Consider the following 16,292-nt stretch of genomic DNA (forward strand, 5'->3'; position numbering starts at 1 on the left):
ACTGTGCCAAAGTGTTTTATATTCATTAGCTCATTTATCTTGTAAACGAACCTATGACGTAAGTGGTGTTCTTATTAGCACTTTACAGATAAGGAAACCTAGGCACAGCGAGTTTAGTAACTTGCTCCCTTCTTCCCCTCATCCCCCTGTAAAAATATCAGTAAGTATGGAGCTAGGATTTAAACTTAGACAGTGTGACATCAGAGTTTGATACATCACAGAGCTGTTCTGAGTTTTAAAGGAGATTATGTATGTAAAATGTTCACTACAGATATAGCTCCTGGTCTTTAGGGAGCATTCAGTGCTGTTCGTTATTTCTGGTGCTTTTGGTCTCACCCTCCTTTTTGTCTCTCACAGAAGCAGCTGACACAGGATGACGATGCCGATGAGGTCGAGATTGCTATTGACAACACAGCTTTCATGGACGAGTTCTTTTCTGAGGTAGGTGCCCTTCCGGTATTTTTTTTCTGAATGGACATAAGGAAACACAACTTCCTTAGTAAAGAATAAAACCCCCCAGATCTTTCAAGGGTAGCAGAGGAAAGTCAGTCTTTTGCTGGGGTGGAATGGACACACCAAGAAGTTACACGGAGAGTTTCTTCAGTACTTGGGAGGATTTTTAATCTTACCGAGAAAGTCAGGAGAAGGCAAATTATATATATTAAAGAGATGCTTTTAAGGTCTTACGCTACATGACAACATTTTAATGATATCCTTTCTTGCCTGAATTACATAGTTTAAATACAGAACCAACCCTGGGGGCCCAGCCACAAGAGTGGGGGAAAAAAAATGCATTTCATTACATTTTTAGGCCTGTGATTCGGGTAGATCAGAATTGTTGTTTCCAAAAATTCAATCCCTTTGACTCCTCTGGTGATAACTGAGAAACCAAGAAACCACCAGTTTATGTTTTTCGAAATTCAGCAGAGGCAAACATGGGTGTCCCGTGTGTACAGATTCACATAGTCTTTGATGTAGAGGGTCCTGTTGGAAGGTGCTGTGGTAGACAGTGATGGGAAGCTTGGGTGGGGCGTTGGGGGGCGTTGTGTATCATGGACAGAAACACAGCCTTTGAAGCCAGGGAAATGTGGGTTCAAACCTCAGCCCGCTTCTGACAGCTGTTGATCTTGTGAACGTTCCCTGAACAGGCTTGGTTTCCTTATCTGTACCTTGGGGTTGATAATGTAATTCCCCATGGGGCTATTAGGAGGATCAAATGGGTTAGTGTTTCTAAAACATTCCACGTGGCATCTGACGTACATGTGTTTCAATAAAACCAAACCAAGCCACAAGAAGTTCCGGCACTGAAGTTCCTGCCACCATGTTATGGTTTCTTTATTTAGGCTTTTTATTGCATATATAAAAAGGCGTCATATTCTTCTTGCAGGGGAGGTGTGGGTGCTTCCTGTCATCTGGAAAAGCCACCCTCTAGTTCTTTCCTAAGTGGAGCGGAGCGGGACGTGATGGCTTATGCCAGTTCATCTGTGAGAGTCACAAGCAGGTTTCAGAGCGAACTTGAGTGTGTGCTGACCTGATTGGGAAGTTGGCTGTGAATACTGCACAGATCCCCACCCTCTCCATGGGTGGGTCCATCTCTTTGGTGGAGGAGTCATAGTCAGATCAAACAATGCTTGAGTTTTGTGAGTCCAGTATTGTTCTAGGTGTGGACTGTGGAAGGAAAAGGTCTTTCTGTTCAGTGCTGGGGGTGGACTTAAGGAGATGCATGACATCATTGTAGCTCATTCCTCTGGTCTTGCCGTAGAGAACCAGTTACATTCACTTCTTTCCTAGGATAAGGATTCTTCTCCATTAACGGTGCCCTACCTCTTTTCTGAACCTGTAAGAGGGGCCCCGAGAGGCAGTACTCCTTGTGAGGTGGGAAGATGGTGGGCCTTGGCCTCCAAGACCTGGTCAGAGTCTATCCTCAGGCCTTTAGTAGCAGTTAGCCTTGGTCAGGTTCCTTAGCCCGGCTGGGTTTTGATTCCTGCTCTGGAAACTGGGAATGGCAGCACTTAACCTTTCAAGGCTGTTGCGAGGATCACATGAGATCACGTGAAGATTGTACATCTGGAAAGCATCATCTGAACAGAACCGCGCCAGGTGGATGGCAGTTATTTGGGGCGACTTAACAAGGTCCCGAGGGCTGTTGCTTTTCTTATTGCTTTCTCTTAGTTAAATGCTTTTCTATCATTTGGGAAATAAAAAAGCCCTATCGTATTTAGGGTGGAGAAGGGGACCGCGTGGTGGGGTGGAAAGAGCATGACTTTTTGGACATAGTTCCCTACCTGCCACTAACTGTGTGATCTTGGGCACACGCCTTAACTTTTCTCTAAGTCTCTGTGGGTTTACCTGTGAAATGGGGAGGAAAATGTTCACCAGACAGATCTGTTGGGGATGAAAGGAGCCAGCACTCAGACAGTGCTTAGAGAGGGCTTAGGGAAATGTTACCTGCCTCTGGACTCATGTAGATAGAGCACAGGGAGGATCAGTGTTGACGTGGGGCAGAGGCAGGAGGGAGCCCGTCATGGAAAGAGGTTGTGCCGGCTCTGGCTCCCCACGGATCCCGGTCCAAATGGCAGCTCTGCCCGTTACAGCGGTATAGCTTTGGAAGAGTTGTTTAGCTGCTCTAAACCCCAGTTTCATCTAAAACAGGCCGAGCGGTATTACCTGCTGGTTGTTATAAACATAAAATGAGCAAGTATACGGAGGTACCCGCATGGTGCCTGACCTACAGTAAGTATGTCTTCAGTAAATTTTAGTTCTCATCAGCATTCGGTTCCCCAGTGTATTTGTGAATAAATAGACCACAAAGTTTACTTTAGAGAATGTGGTCTGGAAATATCCTTGAAGGTGGGTTAAAGTGCGTTCCAGATAATAGGGATTTGGGGAAATGAAAAGGTTTCCCTCTACATGTGTCTAAGGAATACACCCAGTACCTCCTGCAGGATACGTTGACAGCTGTGTAGATTTCTTGGGGATGCACTCTTGTGATAAAAGGTACCCTTTGGACTGCTTTCAGCCGGTAGGTCACCCCTGGTTACTTGCTGAGGACTGATGGTGTGAATCACAGCTTGGTGAGAGAGGCATTTGCAAGGTACAGATGAAGTCACAAGATCAGGATGTTTTCAAAATGTGCTTTGCCCCGTAAAACTCAAGTGGTTTCTCCAGCCTCCCGGTTATTATAGAAAAGAGTTGACCCTTGGGTGTTGAGGCCTCCTTGGCTGTTAAAAAGCCAGGGTCTAGTAAATGATAAACCTTCGATTTTTTGTCTGATTTGCAGTTGTCTGTATTTTCCTTGGTCTCTGTTCAGTCGGCAGAGAGTGCAGAGTTTTAGAGGAAACAGAACCTGCCTGAGAGGGCAAGATTGAGAGATGGAGTCGGCCTGCTGTGTAACAAACCACCTTACCAGTTAGTGGGGTGAAGCGACCACTTTGTAATTCTGATGGCTTCTGTGGATTAGGGATTCAGACAGGGCCCAGTGAAGGTGGGTTTTTTTGTGGGGGGGGAGGGCGGGGGCTGTGCCCTCGCGACTTGTGGGATCTCTCAGTTCCCCATCCGGAGACTGAACACAGACCCCAGCAGTGAAAGTGCTGAATCTCTTAACCACCAGACCACCAGGGAGCTCCCGGAGGTGGGTTATTTTTGCTACACAGTTTCTGGGGCCTTGAATAACCAGAGTCTGGAATCTCAGAGACTTTTTTTTTTTTTTAATATTTGTTTATCTATTTATTTGTTTGGCTGTGCTGGGTCTTAGTTGCAGCACGTGGGATCTTTTAGTTGCAGGTTGCAGACTCTTAGTTGCAACATGCCAACTCTTGGTTGTGGCATGTGGGAACTAGTTCCCTGACCAGGGATCGCACCCGGGCCCCCTGCACTGGGAGCACAGAGTCTTAGCCACTGGACCACCAGGGAAGTCCCTGGAATCTCAGAGACTTCTTTTTTTTTTTTTTTTTTTTTTTTTTGCGGTACGCGGGCCTCTCACTGCTGTGGCCTCTCCCGTTGCGGAGCGCAGGCACAGCGGCCATGGCTCACGAGCCCAGCCGCTCTGCGGCATGTGGGATCCTCCCGGGCCGGGGCACGAACCCGCGTCCCCTGCATCGGCAGGCGGACTCTCAACCACTGCGCCACCAGGGAAGCCCCTCAGAGACTTCTTAATTCAAGCATCTGGTGCCTGAAGTAGGGTGAGTCAAAGGAGCACCTGTACTTGACCTCTTTCTGTGGCACGGGCTCCTCAGCATGACCAGCTCAGGGTCATCGGTTTGGTGGAGGAGGCTTAGGGCTCCAAGACAAGCATTGTAGCTGTGCAGGTCATACAGCCCATCGCTCGTATCGTACTCTGTTGTCGAAGCAGTCACAAGCCCGCCAGATTCAAGAGAGCAGTACAGAGATACCACCCCTCAATGAGGAGATTGAAGAATTTGTGCCATGTTTTAAAACCACCAGAGTCACAGCTCCATATGCCATCATCCTACACCAGCATCGCAGGCAGGGGGAGAGCAGGAGCTGGAAAAGTTCAGAAATCCTTTGATCAGGGAGGAAAACTACCCAAACCCTCCACGCTGACTTCCCCTGGCGCTCTTTGGCCAGCAGTGGATCACATGGTCATGGCCACTCTTTTCTAGCATGGAGACCAGGAAAGTAAGAACTTAGCAAAGGGGCAGGCTTGTCAGGATGGCCATAGAACCGATCATGATTCATCCTCTGGGGCTGGCAACACTGCTGCCCAAACAAAATCAGAGTTCTGTTAACAAGAAAGGGCAGGGGCAGGTGGGGATGGCTATTTGGATGGCAGTATGAGATGCAGAAAGATTTCTGTGATCAAACATGTTTGAGAAACACTTCATACTCTTTTCCTCCCATGGAGATTGAAAATGCACACGAACTTATTAAAGATTCTAAGAAGTCCCATAATAAAGAAACCTGGTTAACTTTCCTATCTCAACACTTATTTTTTTCATAGAACCCTTTGTGACATGTAACTTCGGTCAGCAAAATGAATGAATAGATTTCAGAAAATGCTATTATAAAGTTTTCTTTCTTGGATGTGCTTAAGAAAGGTGTATGAGGCAATTCGGCAGTGGTGTATGAAGCAAGCTTACCCCTGGAGTTACTTATATTCATGTATCTATCCATTGAACAAACTTCTGCTGAGGGACACCATGTGCTTGGCATAGTGATAGGGGTCCAGGCATCTGAGGGGAACGAGACGGGTGGAGCAGTGGCTGGTTAGCGGAAATGAGAGGTGAACAGTCTTGTGATCTTTGTTGAAACGAAGATCCTCAAAGTGGATGTAACTTGGAAATCTAGGCATTAAGTTGAATCTAGCAGGTTAAATGCTCTCCAACTCGTTCTTGAAGTAGCATCTTTGGATGACTAGGTGAGCTGGTAGGTTCTGCGTCTCTGGGCTCTTTCCATAGGCAGGCAGGAAGCCCTTGCCGGTCATTTGCCTGTTTACCCTCCGGTCTGTTCCCTGCCCTCCCTGTACTCTGCTCTGTATTGCAAGGTACTCATTGCCCAGGTTCCCTTGCCAACTGGCTTTTGGTGTGTTTGACCCAGGGGAGGCACCGCAGAAGAGTCAAGGTCGGGGGATGAAGCTTCGGTTTTCCTCCCAGACGTATCTCCTCCACGGCCTCAACTTTCCCTCCATAGACCCTCCTCCGTGGTCCTGTTCTGCCGGTTGACTCCACCATCGTCTGGCTCCCATCAGAGGGGCCCTGGTGACCCTGCCTTCCTTCTTCGTCCCTCCAGCCAGCTGTTGCTCATTTCCAGAGGGCCTCACCATCCTCTGTTTGGCTTCTCAGCTCTTGCATCTCTGTGTCTAGATTTCCCTGTATTTTCCAGTGGGCAGCTAGAAAAGCTCAGAAGTCCTTTTCATGAGGGAGGAAAACTACCCAACCTACCCAATTACTTCGGCTAAAATAACTAGATAGGTTTTTCTTTTCCTGACCCTACTTTGAGTGATGCAAAGCCCAGATACACTTAATTGATTTGAGGTGATTGTCCAAGACTGCTACTTTTCACTGGTCAGTAGAGCTCTGAGATCATCTTTCTTTTCATTCGTAAAAGGAGAGTTGACATACTACGCTCAGTCTTGCTAAAACCCCTTGAGGGACTTGCCTTCTGTGGCTTGGCTGACTGAGACCTTTCTCTGTCCCTCGTCAATGTTCGTCTTCCAAAGCAAAGCAGCAAACAAGTCAGGGAGGACTTCACCAAGACCTTCTAACACAAGGACTGTTTCGGATTTTGCTATTTGGGGAGAAAAGTAAAGGTATATGAATTGTGCGAAGCGGGAGTCATTTATTTGACCCTTACAACCCCATTACTTTTGTCACCTTCAAAAGGTGACATATAATAAGTTTTCAGTAAATAAATATGTAAGATTTAATGCCTAACTTAAGAGGTACCAGGCACCTGGGAATTTAGGGGAGGCAGAGACATTTTAGGTAGAAGAGACAAAGCCTTATACCTTACCCCACGACATCTGCCAGTCTCCAAAGTAGTACTTTCTCTGCTTTTAGATTAGATTACATCACATTACATTACACTGGATTAGATTCCACTGGCTAATTAGGTCCAGAGGGAAGAGGCCCTCCATGCCTTGAAAATAACTCCCTCCTTTTAGTTAGATGATGGTGATTAGTACGGTCCTTCCTCGGTGTCTGCGGGGGTGGGGGGAATTGGTTCCAGGACCCCCGTGGATACCAAGTCTGTGGACGCTCCAGTCTCATATAAAATGGCATAGTATTTGCATATCATCTACACACACCTGTATACTTTAAATCATCTCTAGATTACTTATGATACCTAATACAATGTAAGTGCTCTGTAAATAGTTATAAAGACAATGGAAAGGCTATGTTAAATAGTTGCTGGTGTGGTAAATTTGAGTTTTGCTTTTTCGGACTTTCTGGAATTTTTTTTTTTTCCCTGAGTATTTTCGATCCGGGGTTGGTTGAATCCATGGAGGCAGAACTTCAGGATACAGAGGGCAGCCTATATACTGTGGTAATTATAGTTGGTTCCATGAGGCAGACACCCAATGTGAAGAGTGGTTGACTTGCTGTCCTTACTGGATTTCCTTGGGTGGCTACTGACATCACAGAACATGTTGTTAACATGAGCACTGCTGTGAGGATTCCATGAGACATTGCTCATAAAGGCTCAGCGTAGTACCTGCACACAATAAATGTGCAATAGTTGCGGGCTATTTTTGTCTTTATCACCATGTGACGTTTATTGAGCGTGTACTTTGTGTTAAGCCTTTGACATATCTTATCTCATTTAATGCCCACACAAACTCTAGGAGGTGGGAAATATGATAATCCTCGTTTCACGGATGAGAGAACTGGGGCTCAGAGAGGGTAAGCGGCTTGTTCAAGGTCAAAAAAACTGCTAAGGGGCGGAGCCAGAATGTGAACCTGGTATGATTCTAACTTATTTTCTTAAACTGTGCTATCTACCCCATTACTGACAAATCGTTGAAAAATACATTTTAAAAAGTAACAAAAAATAAGTGGGCATTGGGGATGTATTAGCTGCAAATTTAGCATGGCGATAAAAAAAACAAAAACTTGCAGATTGGTTCCCTCAGTCAGCAGCTTGACTGAGTTGCTTGAGCTCTCCTTGTGTAAAAAGCTCTCTACGGGGAGCCTTGGTTGGAGAACAAAGAAATAAGGCACATGATGTGAGTCAAGGGTAATTGAGCCAGTCTCACAGAACTGGTGAGTGGGTCACACACATTCACATGACACAGGCTGAACACACACGGACCTGGGAGAGAAGACAGAGAGCTTCCCGTAGGCGATTCTTGCACCTTCACCTGGTTCAGGAGACAGGGTTTGGATTTAACAGTTGCCTTGGTTCAAACCTCGGTTTTGCCTCTTCCTGCAGTTACGGCCTTTATTGACTTCCTCGATTTCTTTGAGCCGCCGTGCTCTCGTGCGTAAAAAGCAGAGAGTGAGGGTGACTTCGCAGACATCCAGTGAAGGGCCTTGTTTCTGGGACAGGTGTATGTTAAATCGGGTTTAGTTCTTAAATATATTATTGTGCAGAGCAATGTCAGTCTATTTAAAACAACCCCAAACAAACACACAGACAAATAGCACTTGAACTTTTAGATGCAGCCCTGGCAGATTTCCCGCCAGCCCTGTCCCCCCCGCCCCGATATTTGGTTGTCTGGCAAATGCACAAAAGGAAATTAATTTCCTGTCTACCTGCTACCATGAAATACTCTGAAAGTCACCTTCGAGAAAAACTAACACTTCCAAGAAAAAACAGAGACACAAAGTTTAAAGAAAAAAAAAGCTCTGTGATCGGCCAGTTGCCCATCCTGAAGTCCCGAAGGACTCCTGAGGTTATTTGGTGAACTGACTAAATTCCTAGATTACTAACTCAGAGGCCCTGAAGTACCTCCAAATGGTGAGGTGGTTGAGGACAGAGGGAAGAGAGCAGCTGCCGTGGGTGGAGGATGACTGGAGGCGGGGGTGGAGGCCCCAGGCCTGGAAAGTTCTGCGGGCAGATTGAGGACGGAGCCCGGAGGCCCATTCACCATCTGGTCTCCAAGTGCCTGGAGCGACTCTAAGCTTGGGGTCCAACAGTCTCATCCTAAAAACTTCCTACCTCGTCTCCCTACCACTGACCCAGCTTTGGGGCGGGATGCTCTTCACTTGATGAAATAATATTCCGGGAGCTATTTTCTAAGACATCCAGTCCGTTGAACATGCAAAAACCTTAGGCCTCTGGCTTCTTAAAAGAGGATGATTCATTCTGTTGTTAAAATTCATTTTAAAATGGCGAGGACATGTTATTCTAGAAAGTCTTTTTTCTCAGTTCTGTTTTTTTTTATTGCGGTACGCGGGCTTCTCACTGTTGTGGCCTCTCCCGTTGCGGAGCACAGGCTCCGGACGCGCAGGCTCAGCGGCCATGGCTCACGGGCCCAGCCGCTCCGCGGCATGTGGGATCTTCCCGCACCGGGGCATGAACCCCTGTCCCCTGCATCGGCAGGCGGACTCTCAACCAGTGCGCCATCAGGGAAGCCCCTTTTATACAATGTAATAGCTCTGGCATGACAGTCACGTGAGGGACGTGGAAACGTGGTGTGATGCACTGACACTTTAGGAGTTGGAAGAGGAGTCAGTGTTTGATGGGAGAGATGAAGAGAGAGGGAAGGGTAAGGTGGCAATTTCTTGGGTCCCCCGAGGCCCTGAGTCTGAGGTGGTTACACCCCTGGAGCCACCAGCGTTCACAGGTGATAACACAGGCCTTTTTGATAGCTGGGTAGTCTTGGGCTGCTGCTGAAAGTGAAGCAGTATGAAGAAGCCGAAAACATTGTCTTAGCTCTCATGGAAAAAGCACCCCAGTCGGACTCTGGAGGGCGCTGTTTGAGCGCCGTGCCTACCACCAACCCTGTGACCTATGACCTCTTTAATCTTAGTTTCCTCATTTCAATCATGGTCTGAATGCAGTGCCGTGGATTGTTTTGCCAGCTGTGAAAATGCTTCCCAAATGTGTGGGTAGCTACTTGTATTTGTATTTACACTGATGATATTATTAGACTGAAAATGTATTCTGTATCTTTCTTTTTGGTTTTTCTGTTTGTTTTTTTGTTTCGTTTTGTTTATTCTGTATCTTTAAGCAAGTAATTCCATTCTCAAACTGTGGTGCATCAAAGCCAATATATCGGGTTGGCCCAAAAGTTCGTTCGAGTTTTCTGTAACGTCTTATGGGAAAAACCCAAAGGAACTTTTTGGCCAACCCCTATTTGTAGAGGGTCAAATCCCCGCTCCACTGTCAAAATTACTAATTTGAGGCTAGAGAACTCAAGGTTTATTTCTTTGTAATTTGGAGAGCTGTGATCAGGGTTGTTGTTGTTTTTTTTTCTTTAAGTGAATTATTCACCAGAAGGAAGGGCTGCCGGAAGCTGCACATTGAGTTGTATTTTCGTTGTATCTCAGGTGTTAAGATCCTACTCTTTGGCATTTTACAAGATTTCTGTTTGTTGACTGTGGCCGTGTTGATGTGCCCCTCATTGTGGAAGTGAGGCAGGTAGATGTGGTGGGTTTTGAGGTCTCTCTGGCATGTGCTGCTCCCTGCGTATGCACTGGTACCGCAGCAGAGGCCGTGGTGCCGGGACAGCCGGTGCCTTTGAAGAGGGAGCCGAGGCTGAACTGAAATGCTCAGGCAGCAGCGTCCTGGGACGGTGTTCCATCTGGGAATGAGGCGTGGCTAGAAGTACTTTCTGATACATACCTTGTACAGTTAGGAACCTCAGAAATGGGCAGAAATGGTCCACGGCTTGAGCTCCTGGGTCTTGATCGTCTAAGGCGATCAGCTAGTAAGAGGCGTTTCCCCAGAACACATGTCCAAGAGAAGCTCAGCATGTCCTGAGATGGTCATTGCTTCATCTCTCTCTCTCTTCTTCATCTCTGTTTCTGTCTTTCTCTTCCTCTCATTCTTCTCTCTGTGTTTCTCACTCTCCAGGTTCGTTCTCTCCCTTTCCCTTTCTTTCTTTCCTTTTTCCCCTCTCTCCTGTCCTCACTTTCTGCGGCTCCACTTTTGGAGGAGCTGGGGATCTGCCTGGTAAGGTTTCTTGACCCTTCACTCTGATTATTCCTCGGGAGTTGTCCTGGCCCTTCTTGACTCTGGCCGGGATCTTCCCATCCATGGTGAGTAAACATACCCCTCTCAGGGAGCAATGAGGACGGGTCTTCAATGACTGCTCTGTTTACGTTCGTTTCTCTGACTATGGAAAGGGTACTCACTGGGCTCACTGGTCCTCAGAAGACATTTCCTGTCACCATCTTATTCCACAAACCCAGAAGGTGGGCAGGGAGCTCTGTTTTCATCTCAGTCATGGCTATATTCTTCCTCTTGATGACAAAGGCTATCATCTTTCTAATTATAGATCGAGGAAACTCGACTCAACATTGACAAGATCTCAGAGCACGTGGAGGAAGCTAAGAAGCTCTACAGTGTCATTCTGTCTGCACCCATTCCAGAGCCAAGTGAGTGTTGACTCAGGGCTGAATCACCCAACGGTGACCCTTGGCCACTGGGGCTGGGCCTTGGTTTCCTCCCTCTGTGAGCAGCAGGGGAGGGGGTGTATTACCTTCCACTAACATATGTGCCATGTCATCTCCCGTCCTCCTCTACCCTCTCCTGGTCACTGCTCTGCTGCTGTTACCTCTTCTCTTCATGGTCCAACCCATTTAACCAAGCTCTCCTCTCCTTCCCAGCTAGTCCCTCTCATGACTGGCAACGGCTCTTACAGCTGCCGACATACCTCATCTCTGTCCCACCCACCACTGCCCCTGTGCTATTTCCTCTGCCTGAAATGCTTCCCCAGTACCCCCCTATTTTTCCACGAGGTGTTTTTATTCTGTAGTTCTGGGGTAGGATGCCAGGAAAAAAATGCCTTTTAAAAATAAGCTTTCTGTGATTCTCATGACAGATGTCTTGAGAGCCCACCAGGATACATACTGCTGTGGGCAGTGGGCACCTGAGAGAGCTCCCCACCTCCTCTGTTGATGGTTGTAGCTGACTAAGCTCTCAGTCTCTTCTAACTGACTCTGCCTGCGTTTGTTTATCCAGAAACCAAGGATGACCTGGAGCAGCTCACGACTGAGATCAAGAAAAGGGCCAACAATGTCCGGAACAAACTGAAGAGTAAGAAAGGGACAAAGGGAGCCGGCGGCACTCCCACCATCCGTCTCACGTCCGGGGTCCAGCTCTCCTGGACCGGAACTCTTCCTGGCGGGAGTGACACCACCCTTGCCGTCTTTGCTTGTGGTCTGGGCACTGTCCCTGGAATGACCTATTAGAGCCCCAGACAGTTTACCCGCTCTCGAGTCCTGACTGTGGTTGAGAGAGTCCAGAATTGAAGTTCGGAGATGGGGATGAAAGTGTGCTTTCAGCTACTGGGTATTTGGGCGACTTGGTCCCTTAGCTTTAGTCCCTCGACTTTTCTCTTCCTGGTCCCATTTCCTTCCCCAGCACCTACGTCCATTTGAACAGTGATGTTAGTGATGTACGGATGCCAGATGGGTTATAGAGTCTGGAGACATTTCTTGGGGGCCACGTATCACCCTCCCTTCACCCCCGTGCCCGCCCCTCAATTTAGGGCATTGTTCAGTGAAGCCACTGTGGTAGATTCAGCTCCTCTGGGGGCGCAGAAGGTTCCTTAGTTCCACGGCTACCATCTGCATTCTTGCCGCACTGTACCTGCTGACGAGGCATGCTGTTGGTCTGAGAGTGCACGCAGCATCGCTCAGCCTAATTTATCATTTCTTCCCCCCAGACAGCCTGTGCTGCCTGTTTTCATGCGGGTGGAGGTGGACGTCGTCAGTGGCAGCTTCCAGTCATAGCCGTGATCGTGTGCATTCTCATTGAATTTTCACGTTGGTGCCGCTAGGGGGGGCACTGCTGTTTATTCCATTTTACAGACGAGAGCACAGGAACACTAAGAGAGGTTAAGTGGCTTTTCCAAAGTTACGTGGCTACTAAGTGGCAAGGATTTGAGTCCGAGTCTCTTAGTGACAGAGACTCATGCTGTTAACCACTGTGCCGAGAGGTATCCAAGGAAGAAGACCCGGCAGTAGTAAAGGTCGTGGAACGGGTGTCCCGTGGCTCAGGTGTGAGCTGACCTTTTGAGACTGGACCTACCTGCTGTTCCGTCTCCTGGGCCGGGTGTGTGAGAGAGAGAGGAGGCCGCGCTGCACGGCGTGCTTCTTGGAGGAGAGCAGCAGGTGCGTTGCTAGAATAACCTCCTCTCTCCCATCCAGGCATGGAGAGGTGTATTGAAGAAGACGAGGTCCGGTCGTCAGCAGACCTTCGGATTCGGAAATCCCAGGTGAGATTTTCCCTGGTCTAACCGCCATCTAGTCCAATCTTTTTTTTTTCCTTAGCTCTGGAGTCTTTTTAATTAAAAAAAATTTTTTTAAATACATTTATTTATTTTTGGCTGCATTGGGTCTTTGTTGCTGTGTGCGGGCTTTCTCTAGTTGTGGCGAGCGGGGGCTACTCTTCGTTGCGGTGCACGGGCTTCTCATTGCAGTGGCTTCTCTTGTTGTGGAGCACGGGCTCTAGGTGTGCAGGCTCCAGTAGTTGTGGCTCACGGGCTTAGTTGCTCCACGGCATGTGGGATCTTCCTGGACCAGGGCTTGAACCCATGTCCCCTGCATTGGCAGGCGGATTCTTAACCACTGTGCCACCAGATCAGTCCCTTTTTAAAATCTTTATTGAAGTATAGTTGATTTACAATACTGTGTTGGTTTTAGGTGTACAGCAAAGTGATTCGGTTTTGCATATATATATATATATATATATATATGCATATATATATGCTTCTTTTTCAGATTCTTTTGCATTATAGGTTATTATAAGATATCGAATATAGTTCCCTGTGTGATACAGTAAATCCTTGTTGTGTATCTATTTTATATATAGTAGTGTATATCTGTTACTCACATGTTCCTCATTTATTCTCCACCCTTCCCCCTTTGGTAAGCATAAGTTTGTTTTCTATGTCTGTGAGTCATGTGTGTGCTTCTGTTTTGTAAATAAATTCATTTGTATTATTTTTTAGATTCCACATATAAGTGATACGTTTGTCTTTCTCTGTCTGACTTACTTCACTTAGTATGATAATCTTTAGGTCCATCCATGTTGCTGCAAATGGCATTATTGCATTCTTCTTTATGGCTGAGTAGTATTCCATTGTATATAGTACCACATCTTCTTTATCCATTCCTCTGTTGATGGACATTTAGGTTGCTTCCATGTCTTGGGCTATTGTAAATAGTGCTGCTATGAATTTTGGGGTGCCTGTATCTTTTTGAATTAGAGTTTTTGTCTTTTCCAGATATATGCTGGGGAGTGGGATTGCTGGATCATATGGTAACCCTATTTTTAGTTTTTTAAGGAACCTTCATACTATTCTCCATAGTGGCTGCACCAATTTACATTCCCACCAACAGTGTAGGAGGGTTCCCTTTTCTAGCTGTGGAGCCTTTAAAACAAAAAACAACCAACAACCACTGTTTGGAACTCAATTTGAGGAACTGATGGAGGGGAGCTGCTCAGGTTGAAGTGGGGGACAGGGCCGAGTCCAGCTGGTGGCCCCTCTCACACTGTCCTCTAAGGAGGTGCCTGAGGCTCCCAGAGCACTGCTGAGGGTTTAGTGAGCCTCTTTGGTTTACAGGTGAGGAAACTGAAGTCTTCTCTCTGAAAACTGTTGGTCATTAGTTGTCCAGTTTGGAGTCAGGGTGTTTGGTGGTCATCAAAGATATGACCCTTGTTGTTGAACTGGCACGGTGCTCAAGGAGCACAAGGAAACTATGACATAAGACCCACAGGAGAACGTGTATGAAGACCGGATCAAATGCACGTGCTCCCAGCATCAGACGATCTCGGGAAAAACTGGGGTGGCCAGAGGAGGCTGGGCCTTGGTGGGCAAGATGCCAACATGGACAGGCTCGGGGAGAGGTTCTCCTTAGAGGCATGGGGGCAGGAGTGGTGTGTGTGGGTGCCTGGGTGGGTTGGTAGCAGCGGGGGTGGGGGTGGGTGTGAGGGGCAGACGTGAAGAGAGCAGCCTGTCTAGAGAAAAACGTCTGTCATGGGATAGTGGACATTGAGTTTTTGGTAGAGAACATAGCACCGTATTCCAGAGGCCTTTGGCTGCAGTCCAGGGAGTTTGGAGCTGACTGAGTAGCCTGTATGCATTTACTTTGGGTTGCAGTTTGTTAGGAGGATAATATGGGAACCATTTGAAAACTGGATCAGAGTGGGAAAGAGGTGAGAGGCAGGTGGGTCTCTAGTTGGGTTTTGCAATGATTTGGGTCTGAATTTGCCCGGTGGTAGTTGGTTTGAAAAAAGCATAGATATTGGTGATTTTGCAAAGGAAAAACCAGTAGGGCTTGATGCTGAGAGGTGAGTAAGGAAAAAAAATGATAAAGATTTGAGTTTAGGCACCAGGGCCGTTGACTTGAAGGCACTGAGTTAGAAGCAAGAAAAGTTGGGGAGGTCAGTTTGAGTAACAACCCAAGGATCTTTGGATGTAGGAGGGAGTCCGGCAGCGTTAGAAAACAGGGCCTCTGAGATTCACAGGGTATCTCCTTTGGCCTCACAATTACTATAGGAGTTCAGCAAGACAGGTTAATAGATACTGAAAACATGCTTTGGAAAGGTCAGCCGACTTTTCCAACGGTGTAAAGTTAGGAAACCAAAAAACTGAGTCTTGTACCTGGTCTTTGTTTTTTGTTTTGTTCTGTTTTCGTTTTTATACAATTTTGAAAGGTTACTTTCCATTTACAGTTATGACCAGATGTTGGCTGTATTCCCCGTGTTGCACAGTACATCCTCGAGCCTGTCTTACACCCAGTAGTTTGTACCTCTCACTCCCTCACCCTGATATTGCCCTCCCCGCCCCACTGGTAACCACTAGCTCCTCGTTATCTGTGAGCCTGTTGCTTTTCTGTTATATTCACTAGTTTGCTGTATTTTTTAGATTCCACATATAAGTGATATCATACAGTATTTGTCTTTCTCTGTCTTATTTCACTTATGCCTCCCAAGTCCATCCATGTTGCTGCAAATGGCAAAATTTCATTCTTTTTTTTTTATGTCTGAGTAGTATTCCATTGTAGATATCTATACCACATTTTCTTTATCCATTCATCTGTTGATGGACACTTAGGTTGCTTGGCAATTGTAAATAATGCTGCTGTGAACATTGGGGTGCATGTATCTTTGCAGATTAATGTTTTGGGTGTTTTTGATATATACCCAGGAGTGGAATTGCTGGGTCATATGGTAGTTCTGTTTTTAGTTTTTTGAGAAACCTCCATACTGTTTTCCAGTGACTGTGCCCGTTTACATTCCCACCACGAGTTGTCCCTGGTCCTCTGGTTCCAGGACCAGTGCTGCTGTAGATGAGGCTGCGTAGGGGCTGGAGTTCTGTAAGAGTTGTGGACCTTCCCCTCCCTCGCCTCCTGGGGGCTCACAGCATTTGACCTTGCTCCCACAGCACTCCGTCCTCTCCCGGAAGTTTGTGGAGGTGATGACCAAATACAACGAGGCCCAGGTGGACTTCCGTGAACGCAGCAAAGGGCGAATCCAGCGGCAGCTCGAGATCAGTGCGTGTTTGAAGTTTGGCCTGTGCCCCTTCACCCTTCCTGCCACGTGCTTGTCCGTTCCCAGTCGTGTCCTCCCCTCTCCCAGGGGAGAGGGAGCAGTAGCCCCGCTGGTGGCTTCTGCCTTCTCTTTTGTGCCCAAGCTGGGGACAGGCTTCACAGCAC

General features: G+C 47.2%; 1 protein-coding gene across 18 annotated transcripts in view; it reads left to right on the forward strand.

The window, feature by feature from the left end:
- Positions 1 to 16,292, forward strand: part of STX3 (syntaxin 3) — a 143,646-nt gene that overhangs the window by 15,625 nt on the left and 111,729 nt on the right. For all 18 annotated transcript variants that reach the window (XR_012333553.1, XR_012333550.1, XR_012333555.1 and 15 more), the window contains exons 2-6: positions 358 to 441; positions 10,904 to 11,003; positions 11,590 to 11,664; positions 12,780 to 12,847; positions 16,022 to 16,130. Coding sequence is in view for 8 of the 18 variants with exons in the window: in XM_073808993.1 (XP_073665094.1) it covers positions 358 to 441; positions 10,904 to 11,003; positions 11,590 to 11,664; positions 12,780 to 12,847; positions 16,022 to 16,130 (436 nt within the window). In the remaining 10 variants the exon portion in view is untranslated. The remainder of the gene's footprint in view (positions 1 to 357; positions 442 to 10,903; positions 11,004 to 11,589; positions 11,665 to 12,779; positions 12,848 to 16,021; positions 16,131 to 16,292) is intronic.

The sequence above is a fragment of the Tursiops truncatus genome, chromosome 8 (genome assembly GCF_011762595.2).
Source record: "Tursiops truncatus isolate mTurTru1 chromosome 8, mTurTru1.mat.Y, whole genome shotgun sequence".
In the NCBI taxonomy this organism is placed as follows: Eukaryota; Metazoa; Chordata; class Mammalia; order Artiodactyla; family Delphinidae; genus Tursiops; species Tursiops truncatus.